Raw genomic sequence first — 19,363 nt, 5'->3', positions numbered from 1 at the left:
CAGGGAAACGTGGTTTGGCGGAGACTACATGACATAAGACGACCACAATATCCCAACTCAGACTGACAGAAACCAGGGAACTAAATACAAAACGAAGCACATCTGGACAAGACGCAAGTGGCTGGAGGGAGCTGATTGGTTGACACAAGGAGCAGGGCTGATCAGAAAATTTTTGGTGGAAACCAAAATCTAACAAGCAGTCAGCTAAACATGACCCAACGTCAGAGATGCTGAACCGACTTGAATTAGATTCACCGAACAAAAACAGTTTCCGATGTGCTTGCGAGTTTCCATTCGTTAGCTCATTGACGCAAGTGATACGATGATCGAACGGTAAAAGTGATATAAGCCTTTTATTTTCTTTCCGTCTATCTGTGTACGTATGCGTGAGTTCACTCGTTTTTATGTCTCTGTACTTGTGCACATGCGTGTATGTGTGTTCTTATTTTGTGTGTTGCCAGGCCTCAAGACCATCGTGGGCGCCCTGATCCAGTCTGTGAAGAAGCTCTCCGACGTGATGATCCTGACCGTCTTCTGCCTCAGCGTCTTTGCTCTTATCGGACTGCAGCTCTTCATGGGGAACCTGCGGCAAAAATGTGTCTTTTGGCCCATCAATACGACGAACATGTACCTGTCCAACGGCTCCAAGGGCTTTGACTGGGACGAATACATCATGAATGACAGTGAGTCACGATGACCCTCGCTTAATATTATTGTTCCATTTCACACAGCACAAGGACGTACTTGACTTGTAGTTGATGACGGCTTTTTTTTTGTATTTATCATCCCACAGCAAACTTCTACTTTTACCCAGGTCAGGGTGATGCGCTGTTATGTGGAAATAGTTCGGACTCGGGGTAAGTTGGTATTTCACTCAGCATGTCTACATAGACTGACTACCGGATTTTCTGGACGATAAGCCGCTACTTTTTTTCTTAGATTTTGAACCATGCAGCTAAATACAAAGGTGCGGCTTTTCTGTGGATTTTTCTTTCACCAGTAGGGGCGCTCTATAGTTCAGAAAATATGCTAAATAAATCTAGATTTTTTTAATCTCTTTTTCTGTTATGTTTTAATTAGCAAAGTTGGTGCCGGGTTAAAAGGCACTGTTTATTTACCTTTATGTGCATTCGCAGGGCAAAATCATTCTATATATGTAGTAAACAACACATTTTTTTCAACATAGAAATCTGCGGCTTATAGTCTGGTGTGGACTGTATATCTTTTTTTTATTATTATTATTATTATTTATTTGTATTTATTTATTGTTTTTTTTCAAAGAGTTGCTCCGTTTTATAATCCGGCGAAATCTATTCAGATACAATACAAGGCTATATCGGAAATTAAAAAAAAAATCTGCTGTTTCGAAAGAACATTTTCCCCTAGAAATGTAAATGTATTTTTAAATTTTTTATTGTTATCGTGCTTGACAGTGGTGTGAAAGTGCCCTGCATCACACTGTCAGGCACAATAACTCGTTTATTAGCAGAGCTTCATTTGATCCAGTCTCGCACGGGTTTCAAACTCCGGTCCGCGAGGGCCGCTCTCCTGCATGTTTTAGATGTTTCCCTCCTCCAACGGACTTGATTCAAATGATCAGCTCGCGCATGCTAGCTCGCGCCTCGTCTGTTTCGGGGAAGATTTGGGACTTTAAAGTGCGACTTATGGTCACGAAAATACAGTATTAATAAAATGAATTGAGCTAATGCTGTTCTCCTCTTTTTCAGACGATGTCCTGAGGGGTTTACGTGTATGAAAGCCGGAAGGAACCCCAACTATGGTTACACCAGCTTTGACAGCTTTGGCTGGGCCTTCCTCACCCTCTTTCGTCTAATGACCCAAGACTTCTGGGAAAATCTCTACATGCTGGTAATAAAGCAGGGTTCTCTCTTCCCACTCAGCGATTTGTCTAGATGCGATTGTGACGGGTTGGCTGTCTCCATGTGTGCCCTGTGATTGGCTGGAGACCAAACCGGGGTTCCCACAGTGCTGTCAAAATTCCCGCAATCCTCATGTGTTTCTTCTACTTTTGTTCTTTTAAATCCTCTCATGGCGCCGTCTGTGTTTTATGTCAGACTCTGCGAGCGGCAGGCAAGACCTACATGATCTTCTTCGTGCTGGTCATCTTTGTGGGCTCCTTCTATCTTGTCAATCTCATCTTGGCTGTGGTGGCCATGGCCTACGAGGAGCAGAACCAGGCCACCATTGAAGAGGCTGAGCAAAAGGAAGCTGAATTCAAAGCCATGCTGGAGCAGCTCAAAAAGCAGCAGGAAGAAACGCAGGTCGGTACGGAATGTCTCGTACACATCTGCCGTGACGCGTGGTTTATGCGGATTATCGGCTTTTATTCCATTTAGGCTGCGGCCATGGTGACATCGGCCGGCACTGTATCGGAGGTGGCATTGGAGGATGAGGGCGGCGGTCATCTGTCCCGCAGCTCCTCGGAGGTCTCGAAGCTGAGCTCCAAGAGTGCCAAGGAGCGTCGCAATCGAAAGAAGAAATGGCGCCAGAAAGAGCAGGAGAAAGAGAAGGGTGACAGCGAGAAGGTTGTCAAGTCGGAGTCTGACGACGGCAGCAAGAGAAGTACGCTTCGTTTTCCGGGAAGCCGTCTGGGCAGGAAGACATCGATCATGAACCAGGTAAAGTACGAGTGTTTTGTCTTGTTTTATTTAGTTCTTCTTTTCTAATTAGATCAATGAAATGAACTGTAAGTCAGACAAACTTCAAATTCTCAATGGAACATTTTGCAGATATAAAACTATGGCCCTCCAATTCATGCATGTTACATAACAGCCCATATAATCAATGGATGGCTCAGCTGTAGTGAATGAACGAATCATTGCCACATTATACACACGTTATACTTCACTCGCCCTCCACAACCTTTCCTTTTTGCAAACATGACCATTTAAAGGCTCTCGCTTGTCTGTCTGTCCCTCTCCAGTCACTACTGAGCATCCCGGGCTCGCCCTTCATGTCACGCCACAACAGCCGCAGCAGCATCTTCAGCTTCAAAGGCCGCTCCAAGGACATGGGCTCTGAAAACGAGTTTGCCGACGATGAGCACAGCACAGTGGAGGAGAGCGAGGACCGCCGGGGTTCCTTGTTCATCCCATTCCGCCGGAACAGCTACAGCGGCTACAGCCAAGGCTCGTCGCGCATCCACCCGCTGGCGCCTCATTCGGGAGGGAAGAGGAACAGCACGGTGGACTGCAATGGCGTGGTGTCTCTCATCGGCCCGGGGCCTGGCAGACGGCTTCTGCCTGAGGTGAAAATAGATAAGGCAGCCACTGATGACAGTGTAAGGACGTCCGTGGGACACCAATACAGTTTAGGCATGATGGTGGCGGCCTTGGTCTCCGCAGCTTCTCCTTCACAAGCTCCTTTCCCCTTTGGCGATTGCTCCTCACTCTCCTAAATTCTGTGGTTTCCTTTTCTTCCACTTGCAACCCGTGAATCTATGGACAGTCTATTTATATACAGCTCTCTACCTCTACCCTTAATCTCATTAGGCCACTTAACGTCATTGAATACAATTTTTATGGGTGTTCACCAATCGACAAGACATGAACCAGCTAGAACATTCTCCCTAGTGACTGATTAGTACATATTGCCACTGATGTGGGATTCCACCAATTAGACAGTTGCTCGCTGGATTGTACCATATCTTATAAATTGTGCTGAACATAGTCAGAACAGTCGATCACTGTTTCCTAACATTAACATTCGGTTGTTCCATATCATCCAGGATGGTGAACCTGGTAAATGGGAAAAAAAACTATTTTGTTATTATAGAATCCGATTCTTGATGTTGTGAGCCATGGCAGCTTTTGCTAGTGTTGTGGTTCACATAGCAGAAATATGAATTTAAAGCATGAGTCTGATGAGCAAGATGAAGATGACCGAGCTGTAAAATCTGTCAGAAGGTGAGGTTGAATCGGTTGTACATTGGTGACTCCTTGTATCTGTGGGCAATATCCAGTATGAGTCGCCAATCGTTTCCTAATCAACTTCAACATTTATGTTGAGTGAAGGGCATCATGGATTTATTGGTCTTATATTGTTTGCAATTGGTTATTGTTGTTGACGTACTAAAGTAGAAACAATGGAGTGCGTTTCTGGGCCTCTGCTGATTCATTCTTAACTACTTTGCATCTAAAGAAGAAAAACATAACGTCAGCTAGGAAGTGATTGTTGTTCCTCAATTGTTCATGGGAATCTTGTCCAATGCTTATCTGACGGCGCAGTTGTTGCAAATGCAGGGAGAATTTTTTCAGAAGCTGACTTGATCCTCAATTGTAGCGTCTTTCCTAGTTTGGGGTCATGGCAGTTCAATCCATCGTTTGATCTCTTTTTTTTTTTTTTTAACCTTTGTTCCCTTCCTGTTCTCCTCTTGTTCCTTAGGCAGTCTCATTACATTTTCCTCAGTTATCCACTGCTGGATTGTGCAAGATGAATTCAGATTATTCCCCTCTCTAAGAATATCCCTGCTCATTCTAGCTAGCATGATAAGAGCTCGGTTGTGTTGTCTACCAACCTGTTTTTTTATTTTGTATTTTTTTTTTTATCTCTCCAGATGAAGCATGGTACAGCAGCAAATAATGTCTTGAATTCCTCTCTTGACATGACCTGCATGCCGTTGCATGTAGACTGTCATTATGTCATGCGTAGTAAATGATAGACTCGGGCTTTAAATTGCGATTGTATACGTGGAGGTTTTCAGTGCTAAAAGATATCATTTGTAGTTACTTGAACAAGCTAGCTTGACTCTCTCGTTGTCTCCAACGTTGATTGATTTACGCCTGAGACTCGTGCTTGTTATGGTGATGTTGATGGATAAGTACGTATCATCATGTATCAGCATCAGTGGCTAAGCTAGCCGCTACCCTACAAAGTCAAAAATCTCTTGTAGTCATGACGCAATGCTTTCCAGTGCGGAAAATGTCATGTTTCTTTTGTTCTTTTCTGACTGAGATGGGCATTTCCTGGCAATGTGCTGCCCTCTCGTTGCTTTGGAGTGTGAAACATGAGGCGCTAGCTTGTTCAAATTACTTACAAATTTGGACCTTTCATTTGGACGCGCAGGCCGAGGCTAATGTCAAAATCGATAACTGAAAGGAAATGCTAAACTTTGACATGTTATGTACTCTTGCCTACAATCATGTAAGGTGATACACACATTGAATTTCTATACTTTTAATCAGAGGGTCGACATAGCTTTTGTGGAGCCGTCATAGAGAACGCACTTAATTAAGGGCATCCTTATCGGTTGAAGTGTGTTTATTCAGAAGTACTCATTTTTTGTCTTTTTTTACAGACCACAGACGTGGAAATTAAGAAGAAGCACTCTGGCTCTCTCATGGTATCTGTGGATCAGCTCAACTCCTCCTTCAAAGGAAAAGACCGCGCCAACAGTCAGATGAGCGTAGTCACCAACACTCTGTTAGAGGGTATCGATACAATGTTATATAATAATCGCACGCCTTCATTGTGTTATATTAATGGTCTAGTGTGGCCTCATAAAATCAAAATTAGCCACACTAAGACAAAAAAAAAATCCTCCACACATTTTCAATTTATACAACTTCTGATTTTTGCGCTTTTCTTCTATTTTTGGAATTTCGCAGAATTGGAGGAATCTCAGAGGAAGTGCCCCCCCTGTTGGTACAAATTTGCCAACACGTTTCTAATCTGGGAGTGCCATCCCCATTGGCTGAAGATCAAGCACATCGTCTACTTGATTGTCATGGACCCGTTCGTTGACTTGGCCATCACCATCTGCATTGTCCTCAACACCCTTTTCATGGCCATGGAGCATTATCCAATGACCGAACAATTTGAGGGAGTCTTGTATGTAGGCAATCTGGTGAGAGCAAACGCGTTTCGTGTTCCTTCGAGAAATATTGTCAGTTAGCTCCTTCCGCGCATGCGTCAATTTGGTATGTGCACTTAAGACTACACATACATACTGTATATAGGCCTTTGATGGGCCTCATTAAAGATTTAGTTGAGTTTTAATGTAGACAGCCCGCATGCTCTCCAACTCATCACCCCCACTCATGTCAGGCTCCAATTTCCGTTGTGTCTTGCTTACCTCAACTTCTGCTCAAATGTCTTTGTTATATACTAATACCCAGCACTCAGTCTAAAGCCTTGAAATAATGAGAGAGGGGGGGGGGTGTGCCTGAATCTGTAGCAAATGACCACGACAGTCTGTCTGTCAGATAGCAAGGTGAAACAGACTTCTTTTGGCAATCGCCCTGACTCAGTGTCAGTACAGGAAATTAGGTCAGCTTGGTAGAGGATGGTGCAGTATGACTCATTGGGTGTTCGCTTCACCACATGATTCTGTCTTTGATGAAAGATGTGATAAAGGTCCGGAGGATTAATTCTGCCCGGTGTGAGTTCGGTGACAACAGTGTGACATCGCTTTCGGACGTAGTCTTGGCAAATCCCAAACTGTTATAATTGGCACTTAGTTTTTCAACAATGTGCCATCAACTAATTTCCTTGTCAACTGGAATCTAGTAGTACCATATCATACAAAATCACATTTAAAAAAGAAAAAAGTATTTTGAAATATATTATACTGCTTGGTGGAAATGGGATTGGGACAAAATGTATTGAGACATGACAAGGTGTTTCAGAAAAAAAATCCCAGGAATGTCGTCATGAAACCTATTCAGGTATTTCAAATCCAAATCTCAATCTACAAATTTTGAAATAATCCGTTTCAACTGACACACTTTGCCAGCCTTCTCTGCCTTGCTTTCGTGCGCTCCTAGAAGGCCTCTTCCTTGATGCTCGGCAGCTCCCTTGTCTTGTCGCGGCCGTCTTAATTTCATCCGTACCTTCGAAACAGGTCTCCAGGATGACCCCATAAGATTGGGAAAGAGTAAAAAAAAATAAATCACACGGATCCAGGTTGGGTTGCTCCAGCATGGCGAGGAACTGTCGGATGCTCAAGGCATTGTGAGCAGGCGCCTCGGGATCTTTTTGCTAGACTTGCTGGCTAATTGTCTGACCCCCACTGAAGGAGAAAACTCTCATTTTATACTTTGGGTTTGTTATATTTTATTTGCTAAATTTTCTGATGCAAAATCCTGGAACTTTTCTGACACACCTTGTACAGCTGGGATAACGTGACCGATGCTTAAAATTATATCCATCCTCGTTGTTGTCTTTTTTTCCCAATCAAACCAATCTGATTTTCTCTGTGGCTCTGCAGGTTTTCACAGGAATCTTTGCTGGGGAGATGTTTGCCAAACTGGTAGCCATGGATCCCTACTACTACTTTCAGGAAGGATGGAATTGTTTTGATGGTTTCATAGTGACACTGAGTTTAGTGGAGCTGGGACTCCAGGGTGTCGAGGGACTGTCAGTGCTCAGGTCCTTCCGATTGGTAAGCTTCTCCTGAACATTCTCCAGCGACATGATTCATGAGAAATACGGGCATGCGTCATCGTTCAAATATTGGAGTAATTTTCTTTTCCCGTGTCTCTCCTAGTTGAGAGTGTTCAAACTTGCCAAATCATGGCCCACACTCAACATGTTGATCAAGATCATTGGTAATTCGGTGGGGGCGCTGGGTAATCTGACCCTGGTGCTGGCCATCATTGTCTTCATCTTCGCTGTGGTGGGCATGCAACTGTTTGGCAAAAGCTACAAGGACTGTGTGTGCAAGATCGCAGATGACTGTAAGCTGCCTCGCTGGCACATGCATGACTTCTTCCACTCCTTCCTGATTGTATTCAGAGTGTTGTGTGGGGAGTGGATTGAGACCATGTGGGATTGCATGGAGGTGGCAGGGCAGACAATGTGCCTCACAGTCTTCATGATGGTCATGGTCATTGGGAACTTGGTGGTAAGTCGGAAAAAAAAATCGGTGCCATTGTGTCAAAGCTTTTCAAAGAAAGAAACCTATTTGAGTTTCAATCCGCCGCAGGTTTTGAACTTGTTCCTGGCTTTGTTGCTGAGCTCGTTCAGTGCGGACAACCTCGCCGCCACAGATGACGATGGCGAGCCCAACAATCTCCAGCTCGCTGTTGCTCGCATTAAGATAGGAATCGCCTGGATCAAGGCTCACGTGCGTCTCTTTGTTGCCACGGTGCTCAAGAAGGTATGCAAAGTTGTAGCGCACTAAAATGTTTTCAGAAAACAAAACACATTTGATTGTTACCAGGTGTCTTAATAACATGCCTGGGACACGATTTTCTTAAAATAGCTCAAGAATCCAACTTAGAGCATACTTTACTCCCACTGTTTTTTTTTTTTTACTGCTACTGCAGGAGCAATGCAGAGTGTGGAGTGTAGACCGAGTGGGCGACAACTTGATGAGCTCAAGGTCTAAAAAAAAAAAAAAAAAAAGCAAGTGCAAGCTATACCCAGCAGATACCCAATTTGTCATGTGGATCTGTGTATGTGGTGCATGCAACTGACACATTGCCAGAGACAACCCCCCCCCCCCCCCCAATTTTCACCACCACGACAACTTCACGTAAATATCAAGTCAGAAGCAAACGCTATTCTACGCATCCAACAATACCCAATGCAGCTCTGCTTACCTTGGCTTTGACAGATACTGTAGCCCGTCCGTTTCTTAATAGTGCTGAATGCTCACCGATCTGAGATGCCAAAGTCATGGACTGAAACATTTGGTGTGGGGGGGCAAATACTATGTCAATTATCTGCACTGTCAGACACAATCCAGTCAAATTTGTAATGGCTTGCTCACGTTTTTGTTACTTGACACCTCACAAAAAGATTTACTCGATCACAACTATTTGTATATAAAAAATTAAAAAGTACAATTACTTTAATAGGACCCTTTAAAGCAGGGGTGGGCAAACTTTTTGATTGGCGGGCCACAATGGGTTCTGAAATTTGACAAAGGGGCCGGACTGGGAGCGGATGGATGGAATGTTTTGGTCACCTCACCTCATCGGAGAAAAAAAATACATTTAATTTTGAATGAAAGTGAACAAAAGCATTACAACAATATATATGTCTTTGAAAGACAGCAATATTTAGAAAATAAAACATAACTTGGTTTATTCATTTAATTTTTTTCAAGTTTGGCGGGCCGGATCAAAACGTTGTAACGGACAGCATGTGGCCCCCCGGGCCGTAGTTTGCCCACGCCTGCTTTAAAGGTTTCGTACCCATGTCACTTGACTTTTCCAATTTTGGAACATATTCGTATCTTGTTGGTGCAGGAAAAGGTACAAAACTAATTACCAAAAAAAAACAAAAAAAAAAAACGATAATTTGAGGCATATAGAATTGACAGGATGTTATATGAAACTTTTTTTTGTCACTCTGACTTTGCAGCCTGTCGAGGATGAACAAAAACCTCTGGATGAAATGTACGAGAAAAAGCTCAACTGCATTGCCAACCACTCGGTGGACATCAACCGTGAACTGGACTATGCTAAAAATGGCAACGGGACCACCAGCGGCATCGGGAGTAGCGTTGGAAAGTACATGATTGATGAAGACTACATGTCCTTCATCCACAACCCCAACCTGACTGTGTGTGTTCCGATTGCCGTTGGGGAGTCGGACTTTGAAAACCTTAACACAGAAGATTTCAGCAGTGAATCGGATGTGGAGAACAGCAAGGATGTAAGTAGGACTCACCGCTGTCGCAATTGACAGCACATAGTGAGATTGAGTATATTTTTTTTCTATTTCATTATTTTTAGTATTTTAGGATGCCAATGCTAGCATTCACTTTTTCTTTCTTTTTTTTTCTAAATCTGTAATGAATTTTAATGGCCGTCAAGTATACATGGATTTTTGTTTGGTTCCACTGCATAAACAAAATTAATTTAAATGTATCTCAAGATGGAAGGCTCAATGCATAGGAAAGTTGAAATTTGGATTTACCAACTTTAGTAACGGTGGTGGACCAATTGAAAATCAAAATCCAGATGACTGTACAAATGGGAATGTAAAATTAAGGAATGGACTCTCATTCTTGATATATATCCTAGAAAACATCTGCAATATATATATTTTTTTCTTTTAGCAGTATCCGTGCAATTTATTATTGCGTTTTATTTCAGTGGCCAATTAACCAAATGTTATTTAGCAATTTTTTTTTATTCACATTTGATGTTGATTTTTTTTTTTTTGACGAAATAACTGAAACCCAAATAACCTGCCTTGCCCATTTATTTTTTTTAAGCCTAAATTTCTTTACCATTGTACTCACAAACATTGACTAGAAGTTTTTTTGTTAGCAAATCCCTGCCCAACTGCTCCATGTGTATGATGAACAGTGTCTTTAATAACAGAGTTACAGTTGACTGTAACATATCTCCTTATTAAGTTTGATGGTGTTTAACTCCGAAGAAGCAGACAAGTGTGTGTTTCTCTTGGCCTGATTTAGTTTCAAGGAGATAATAGAGCACACCTGTACCAGCTTTATGTTCCACTGGGCTCACTGAAGCTCCCCTCCAATATCTCTCGCTGCGTCACGGCCAGCCACACGATACACTGCAAAACTACCACCGACCAATCAGAGAAGCAACGACTCATCCGGATGTTTGGAGAGAAAGCGAGATGAGAGCGAGCGCAGGAGCCATTTTAAATGCAACCTTTTTGCTGACAAATTCCGATTACAAAGTGCAGTATCACTTGCTCGTGAATTGAATTAACTTTTTTCTTTGCAGGTGCGCAAACATGTGGAAACTTTTAAGTGAATAGTGAGCTAGTTGTTCATTCATTTCTGTGAATTCTTTTGTGAGGAAAAAAAATTAAAATAAATGTACTTTCTCAGACGACAACAAAAATCTGTTCATTCCGGCTGAATATTATTTATGAATGCATAACAATAACAGTATTAAAGCATAAATCTAATTGCTTCCTTTTGATTATATGCTAAAAGCGGCAGGGTAGAGCGCCACGGCGAGGATGAATCACTCCTCAGTATCCATTACGACAACACTTACAGCTTAGTTGTCATAAATCAAGTGATTCATCCAAACACATATTGGCCTTATTAAAACGACCATCATCTCCACCTGCTTAAGCGTCTTGTGTGTTTGGGCCTCTCCCCCTAGCTGGATGACACCAGTTCATCTGAGGGCAGCACGATAGACATTAAGCCTGACGTGGAGGAGGTGGCAGTCGTGGAGGTTGTGGAGGAGTACATTGACCCGGAGGCCTGCTGGACAGATGGTATGCGGTATAAACACCATCGCCGAGATTGATTGGCCATTTTGATAACGGCTCACCAAACTGATTTGTCATCCAGAATGTGTGGCAAAATACAAGTGCTGTGATGTTCCCATCACTCACGGCTGGGGGAAGCACTGGTGGTTCCTGAGGAAGACCTGTTATCTGATCGTGGAACACAACTGGTTTGAAACGCTCATCATCTTCATGATCTTACTTAGCAGCGGAGCTCTGGTAAGCTAGCAATGAGATTTGTTTATTACGCTTAAACTTCAAAGGGGGGAGTTTGCAGTTTTGAAATATTGCCATGTGATTATGAATGTTGTAATTAGTAGTCACTGAGAACGCTGTCCAGCTTCAACGAAATGGCAGCGCTAGAAATAGTAAGCTAGCGTTAGCACCAATGCTGGGCACTTGACCCTTTTTGCCGGCCAGTCCCCCTGCCTTCCGGCCGCGATCTGGTTAGCCTTCCGGTTTCAACCCTTCGACTTTAATCTTAAAAATTGTCGGTACATGTCTGTGGAATTGCCCCCCCCCCTTCCTCTTCTCATGGTATGCCCTAGTAGCAGGTGGGAGGCGCAGGTTACGACGTGACTTTTAGCCGCTTCGCGAACACGTCACACGCACGGGGTACGATTCGTGGGCTGGAGTAAAATCTACCTACAGCCTTTGTTAATCAAACTCCTTTTTAAAATTTGTCACCCCCTCCCCCAAAAATGGGGCGTCCGGCCGGGCTGGAGGGCCAGACCTTTCCGCCCCTGGGACGGACTGCCCAGCTCTGCCTAGCATCGTAAACAAACCAACGTTAGCCACGGTGTTGGTGAATTTTTTTTTTTGACAACAGCAAACTGCCCCTTCAAATAAATTTCACTTATGAAAAGCACCTGATGGGCAGAGTCAATCGCGCTCATCAGATTAAAGGAACAAATAATCCTTGATACGAGATGAACAAGACCAGCTCCTGTTTTTCTTTTGCAGCTGCTTCTTATTCTGTCTGATTGTTGCTAATGGAAAAGCCAAGCGCTTTAATGCACCAACCTTTCATCCGACAAAAATCCAGCTTAGCGTTGCAGCTTTCCGGAGCGATGAGGCCTGCGGCCAAATGAAAACACTTAAATGCCGTCGAATATTCCCTTGCAGTGCGAAGGAATTGGTGCAAAGTTGGTATTCTTTCCTCTTTCTCCGTAAAATGTAGTCTGTCCCCAGGGCGGAACGGTCCGGCTTTCCGGCCCGGCAGGACGTCCATTTTTGGTGTGGGGGGGCGGGGAGTGACAAATTTTAAAAAAGGGTTTAATTCAGAGTGGTCAGGGGTAGGTTTTAGGGGCAGAACGGGGTCGGAATAAGGCTGGAGGGTCGAGGCCGTAAGGTTACCCAGATCGCGGCCAGAGTGCGGGGGACTGACCGACAAAAAAGGGTCAAGTGCCCAGCTCTGCAAATCAACTATAAACACATGTTCATGAAAACAGAACTAGTTTCTTGTGCTTGGTCGGCATTATTTTTATTAAATGTGAAATACATTTTATGCTAAAAAGTTCGCCGTTGATGTACAGTCTGTAAAACTTCTCAAATGCTTTGTAGGCCTTTGAGGACGTCTACATTGAGCAAAGGAAGACGGTCCGTATTATTCTGGAGTACGCCGATCGTGTTTTCACCTACATTTTCATTCTGGAGATGTTGCTCAAGTGGGTGGCTTACGGCTTTGTCAAGTACTTCACTAACGCCTGGTGCTGGTTGGACTTCTTCATTGTGGATGTAAGTAGATTTGTGTTATACTTCCATAAATGAACAATGTTGACCATTTATTATTCTATGCATATTATTATTATTCATTTTTTCTATGCCTTTTCTATGTTTTGTATTTTTTATTTTTTGCCAAATAATTTGTCCCAACTTGACCTAGGTTGGAAGTATGAGTTGAAAATCCAAACCAATCCAAGGCCTTGTGGAACAGGTGTGGTTTTTGTGGAGTCAAGCGTTGTGAATTGTGTTGTCACGGAAACGGTTCATTGTATGCAACTCTCTGCTCTAATGTCTTCTCTCTCACAGCAGGCGCCTCGACTGTATGCACTTTAAGTTAAACGTGACAGAGGGTCTAGTTTGAGTGTCCATGGTAAGGCTTTTGTTGCAGTCCTGGGACTCTCACAGATTCTTCTGTCCCCAATCTTCTCTTTGTCCTCTTTGAAGTGAAATGTCCTCTGCTGTTGTTTTGTACTCATCTGTATGTAATTGTGTCATATTGGTCGATTGTCTGTGAGAACATCCCTCCTCTGATTATTTTCCCCTTCGTTGGACTCTTTTTACCCCCCCCCCCCCCCCCCTCACTGTGCCAACCACAAGTTTCTTTCCAGGTGTGCCGTCGAGCCGGTCGTCGCTCGACCGGCTTTGCCAAACGACACCATAAACGACGCGGAAACCTTGAGCTTGATCCAATTTATTGAACGACGGTTACTTAGGTGTCCCGACGCAGACGCTGCAGTTGATGTGTTTCTATTGATGTTTTGACGATTCCCATCTGAGTAGGGCCCGACCTTTCTCGCACTGTCCCCTCTAACCATGTGGGTCCTCTCTCCCTTTGCTTCTGTCCCTTGTCTGTCCCTCTTGTCCCTATCTGTGTAGGTGTCTATAGTCAGCCTTATAGCTAATGCCTTGGGCTTCTCCGATCTTGGCCCAATTAAGTCACTCAGGACACTGAGGGCCTTGCGACCCCTCAGGGCCCTGTCACGTTTTGAAGGGATGAGGGTAAGGCCCAAGCTACCAGGCGGCTTGTGCTTCTGCATGCCGATTGACGCAAAAAGGCTCGCGAAATGACATGGATCGAATTGTAAACCATTTTTTTTTTTTGCATGGATGCAGATCATCTGTGATGGTCAAAATATTTCTGGAAACATCATATATGATGGAGAGGATCCTCCGACTGGCTTGTGCATGAACTTGGTTGCTGCTGCCCCTGAATAATAATACATGACGGTTGCCGGTGAATTATTTTGCTGGATTTTCTGAGCCTGATTCAGTTCTGCAAGGGGGCTTGTCTCAATTGTTGTTGGTGCCATAAGGGAAAACAAACGTGTTAAGCTCAGAAGCTTCTGCCTGTCACTCCGTCACACAAAATGTGCTGTTCACTGATCTTATCGCAGTTTGGCTTTGGCATCGTCACACTGGAAGACCACCAAACTTCTGGTTGCATATGCTCCCCTCCTCCCACTCATCCTTGCTCGCCATCCATCTATTGGATGCATCGTGTCTTGTTTGGCAAGCTCTTAGCGTTGGTGTGAGTTTTATTTTATTTTTTTTTTCTCATATTTTGGCTTCATATCATTCACAAGTCGTATTAGGGCATCACTGAAATGACAAAAGGAAAATTACCAGTTGTGATGTAACGAGAATAAAGAAGAGAACGGTGGAAGGTCACTACATCAAAGTTGAAATATTCCAAGCTATAAAGGTCAAATGAATTTACTTTTTGACTTCCATATCCGTCAATGGCAGTGAATGTGTGACAAGCATATAATGTAAAATTTTCTATATTTTTCTTTATTTTTTCATCTCGATTTTTACAATCAATAAAATATTTGTTGTACATAAATAAATACATAAATAATTCAGATTTCTACCACTAAACCAATCAGGTATATTCAGCGTGCTGCTGATCTTGGATGTCATTATTGGCAAATTTGAATTTTCCTTCTTTTTTTGACTATTTTCATGAAATTGAATTTTCTCATCCTATTACAACTCTGTTTTTCTAAAATTAGGAGCACAACTCTCTTCTCATAGTAATAGCGTATATTTGTGCCTGTGTTTGCGCGTGGCCCTAATACTCCTTGGTGGTGTAATCACGGAAACGATATCTATTGAAATGCACATTCATGTCGTCTCTTGCTCACGTTGATTGATTTAATTTCTCTCAGACAACTCCTGACACTGTTTATACACGGAATTACTCATTTTCATGTTACCTGCAAAATGCTGCAGCTCTAGTTATTTTTTTTTTTTATCGAGCCTAATAAGTTTAAGACTAATCTGAGCATGAACAACAAATTAGTTTGGATTTAGCTATTTGCATGTCAAAGCGGTGTAACAATAGATTTGAAAAATCTGATCATGTGCGTTCAAAAACTTATACGGCACCAACTACTGGAAAGGCTCCACACAAGGAAAAAAATAAATCTTTCATCATCTGACTTGTTTGGGAAAATTCCTGTTTGCTGCATTTTTTTGGTATTATTGTACTGTTGCTACACCGCTTTCATAGGGCTAGACCGTTTTTTTTTTTTTAGAAGAGAGCAAATGTGCATTTTTGCATATGTCCTCAGTGTGAGTCGCTCAACGCAAATCACATGAGATTTGAGCGTGTCCTCACTTTTTCTCCTCAGGTGGTGGTGAACGCCTTGGTTGGGGCCATTCCTTCCATTATGAACGTGCTGCTGGTGTGTCTCATCTTCTGGCTCATCTTCAGCATCATGGGTGTGAACCTCTTTGCCGGGAAGTATTACTTTTGCTACAATGACACGCAAGAGGAAATGTTCCACCCCAATGAGGTTAACAACCGAACGCAGTGTTTTGCGCTCATGAATGACAACCACACGGAAGTCAGGTGGAAAAATGTCAAGATCAACTTTGATAATGTGGGGGCAGGCTACCTGGCACTCCTACAAGTGGTGAGGAGCGTATTTTATTTATTTTTTTTTTTTGCAAATCGTCCCTCTTGGTAAAAAAGTGTTTTCTCACATGTTGTGTCTCAACCTTGCAGGCAACATTCAAAGGCTGGATGGACATTATGTATGCAGCAATAGATTCTAGAAAGGTAGGGATGTTAATAAAGTTTGAATAGTTTAGCATTTTTCATTCTCTTTTTTTTTTATTTTATTTTTGTTTTAGTTTGGACTTTTTTTTTTAGAGCGATTTTTTTTTAATGCTTTTTTAAGCTTTGTTTTTATGAGTTTTAGTATTAGTTTATTTTTTTTAATATAGAATTGGAGTATTTGTCCAGCGCGATATAAAATAAAAAGTCACAAATTATTGAACAATCAAAGTAAACTTCAATTCCCAAACAAGTGTTGGACCTTCCTTCTTCTGTCCGGCCAAAATAAATACATTTAGAATAAATCCTTTTGTTTATGAAATGAATTGCCAAAAACAAAGGACATTTTTGCTCTGATTATAGTTAGTTTAATGAACGTAAAATGTAGCTTCAGCTGATTTTCATTTTTTAAAAAGCACTCTCTTTTTTTAGTTTATTACATGAACGAAAATGTTTTGTAATCTCAGTTTGAGTTATTTCGTTATTTCATTTTGTTCGTGTTCGCTTTGGCGACTTTACAGGTGGAGGATCAGCCGCTGTATGAAGACAACTTATACATGTACATCTACTTTGTCATCTTCATTATCTTTGGTTCCTTCTTCACCCTAAACCTCTTCATCGGCGTCATCATTGATAACTTCAACCAGCAAAAGAAAAAGATAAGTTTGATTTTCCTCTCTTGTGAACCTTCTTGACGAATGGCTACTTCATGATTGTAACCACATTGTTTTGGATTCTTTACTTTGGAGGTCAGGATATATTCATGACGGAGGAACAGAAGAAATACTACAATGCCATGAAGAAACTCGGCTCCAAGAAACCGCAAAAGCCTATTCCCAGACCACAGGTTTTAAAAAAAAAAAAAAAAAAAAAAAAAGGCTCTTTGCCACCAACAAAAACATTCTAATAAAATTGATTGTGAAACATGAATTTTTTTCCACCAGAACAAAATCCAAGGGATGGTGTTTGACTTTGTGACCCAGCAAGTGTTTGACATCTCCATCATGATCCTCATCTGCCTCAACATGGTCACCATGATGGTGGAGACGGACGATCAGTCGAAAGCGACGGAAGAAGTGCTCTACTGGGTCAACTTCATCTTCATCGTTGTCTTCACCGGCGAGTTTTTACTGAAGCTGTTTGCGCTGCGTCACTACTACTTCACCAACGGTTGGAACATCTTTGACGTGGTGGTGGTCATCCTCTCTATCGTGGGCAAGTATTCACAAGAGCTCTTGGTGACCGGGATATATATATATATATAAATATAATATTATAATATTCTTATTAGATTTATTTTACTCGCTAAAATTATCATTTCACAGGGGGGGATCATTGCAGATTTACAGCTCCGTGCTGTTTTTAGTGACTTGATATTATTTCTGTCTGTTTTTGATCCCTGCATCTGTAGGAATGTTCCTTGCCGACTTGATCGAGAAGTACTTTGTGTCGCCAACACTGTTCAGGGTGATTCGACTGGCTCGTATCGGTCGAATCCTGCGTCTCATCAAGGGCGCCAAAGGCATCAGAACGCTACTCTTCGCCCTGATGATGTCACTCCCGGCCTTGTTCAACATCGGCCTGCTGCTTTTCCTGGTCATGTTCATCTTCTCCATCTTCGGCATGTCCAACTTTGGCTACGTAAAACACGGGGCCGGAATCGATGACATGTACAACTTTGAGACCTTCGGCAACAGCATGATCATCTTGTTTATGATCACCACGTCAGCTGGCTGGGACGGCCTGCTGTTGCCTATTCTGAACTATCCTCCGGACTGCGACCCCTTGCTGGAGAATTCTGGCACTCCTTCCACCGGAGACTGCGGCAACCCATCGGTGGGCATCTTCTTCTTTGTTATGTACATCATCATTTCTTTCCTAATTGTGGTCAACATGTACATCGCCATCATTCTGGAGAACTTCAGTGTGGCCACGGAGGAAAGCGCTGACCCGCTCAGCGAGGATGACTTTGAGACCTTCTATGAGATTTGGGAGAAGTTTGACCCCACGGCCTCGCAGTTCATCACGTATGCCAAGCTTTCCGACTTTGCTGACGCACTTGAACACCCGCTGCGAGTCCCCAAGCCCAACACCATTGAACTCATCGCGATGGACATGCCTATGGTGAGCGGGGACCGCATACACTGCCTGGACATCCTCTTTGCCTTCACCAAACGCGTGCTGGGTGACAGCGGCGAGTTGGACATGTTGAGGCAACAAATGGAGGAGCGATTTGTGGCGGCCAATCCCTCCAAGGTCTCGTACGAGCCCATCACCACCACTCTGAGGCGCAAGCAGGAGGACGTGTCTGCCCGAATCATCCAAAGGGCCTACCGCGCCTATTTGGCGAGGCGCGGTTTCGTCTGCAAGCGCGTCCCGACCAACAACCGGGTGGAGAACGGCGGGAACAATCAGGAACAAGAGAAGGAGGCCACGCCCTCGACCGCCTCCCTGCCCTCGTACGATAGCGTCACCAAACCCGACAAGGAGAAGGACGACGACAACGAGGGCAAGGGAGGGAGGAACGAGAGAGGAAGAAACCAAAAAGACGTCAGGGAATCCAAATGTTAAGGCGGTGGGATGATAATAATCACGCTATTAACACCACAAATTATAACACGAGGAAACTCACACCCGCACGGATGTACAGATTATTTCATTTGCAAGTCAGAAAAGAATCAGTGTTTTTAGGTTCAGCCTTCAGAGGGAAGCGCTCACACTGTGGACGGCTTGAACGTTGTAGAACTCCTCTCATAATCAGCTGGGACGTCACTGTATCAAGATGGGTCACATCCACAGAGGAGGCAAGGAGCTCCGAACGACGAAGGACTTCACGGATTCCAAAGGAAGGCGGGCGGCGGGCGGCGTTAGGGGAAACTTAAGGAACTCTTGCCAGAGTTGCACTGCGCAAGTCCTGAAATGTCTCTGAGAGCAAACTGCGGTCGAGTGAAAGACACAAATGATCGAGCGCATCGGGAGTATTTTTGTTTTATTAAAGCTAGAAATTGTCGATGTGAGCAGCAAAAATGCAAACCATTATAAAAGGAACACTATTTAGCATTTGGCCCATGCCACTTAACTCCCATCATTTATATCCACGTCCGAATGTTTTGGGGTTTTTTTCTTTTCTTTTCTTTTCCATCATGGGCTTTCACACCAATTTGTTCAGGGTCTGTTTATTACGGGGGTGAACTCAGGCCAAGGGCTTACGTACATTTATTCCGAACGATTTCCAAAACAAATACATAGGTAAATTGTGCTTGTTCGATGCATAGAAATGATTTGCATGATGGCATGTTTTTGACCAGAACTCTTGCATGAACTTTTCATCGTCCACAAGACACTAACACGGCAGTGGCGCGATACGAGGGTCGATCATCC

General features: G+C 43.2%; 1 protein-coding gene across 2 annotated transcripts in view; it reads left to right on the top strand.

The window, feature by feature from the left end:
- The window catches only part of scn8ab (sodium channel, voltage gated, type VIII, alpha subunit b), a 36,604-nt gene extending 17,558 nt beyond the window's left edge, over window positions 1–19,046 (top strand). For both annotated transcript variants that reach the window (XM_088309024.1, XM_088309023.1), the window contains exons 7-28: window positions 462–683; window positions 794–857; window positions 1,728–1,869; window positions 2,076–2,282; window positions 2,358–2,639; window positions 2,945–3,268; window positions 5,318–5,450; window positions 5,628–5,866; window positions 7,229–7,402; window positions 7,508–7,864; window positions 7,946–8,119; window positions 9,331–9,624; window positions 11,067–11,184; window positions 11,261–11,415; window positions 12,760–12,933; window positions 13,798–13,920; window positions 15,555–15,839; window positions 15,932–15,985; window positions 16,504–16,641; window positions 16,725–16,829; window positions 16,927–17,197; window positions 17,394–19,046. In XM_088309024.1, coding sequence (XP_088165150.1) covers window positions 462–683; window positions 794–857; window positions 1,728–1,869; window positions 2,076–2,282; window positions 2,358–2,639; window positions 2,945–3,268; window positions 5,318–5,450; window positions 5,628–5,866; window positions 7,229–7,402; window positions 7,508–7,864; window positions 7,946–8,119; window positions 9,331–9,624; window positions 11,067–11,184; window positions 11,261–11,415; window positions 12,760–12,933; window positions 13,798–13,920; window positions 15,555–15,839; window positions 15,932–15,985; window positions 16,504–16,641; window positions 16,725–16,829; window positions 16,927–17,197; window positions 17,394–18,553 — 5,195 coding nt within the window. In that variant the 3' untranslated portion in view covers window positions 18,554–19,046. The remainder of the gene's footprint in view (window positions 1–461; window positions 684–793; window positions 858–1,727; window positions 1,870–2,075; window positions 2,283–2,357; window positions 2,640–2,944; window positions 3,269–5,317; window positions 5,451–5,627; window positions 5,867–7,228; window positions 7,403–7,507; window positions 7,865–7,945; window positions 8,120–9,330; window positions 9,625–11,066; window positions 11,185–11,260; window positions 11,416–12,759; window positions 12,934–13,797; window positions 13,921–15,554; window positions 15,840–15,931; window positions 15,986–16,503; window positions 16,642–16,724; window positions 16,830–16,926; window positions 17,198–17,393) is intronic.
- Window positions 19,047–19,363: the final 317 nt, after the last annotated feature.

Source organism: Idiotropiscis lumnitzeri, chromosome 11 (assembly GCF_059441095.1).
Source record: "Idiotropiscis lumnitzeri isolate Australia: NSW breed Sydney's pygmy pipehorse chromosome 11, RoL_Ilum_1.0, whole genome shotgun sequence".
NCBI classification, from domain to species: domain Eukaryota; kingdom Metazoa; phylum Chordata; class Actinopteri; order Syngnathiformes; family Syngnathidae; genus Idiotropiscis; species Idiotropiscis lumnitzeri.
Note: the sequence above shows the minus strand (reverse complement) of the source record. Positions and strands in the feature narration are given on the sequence as shown.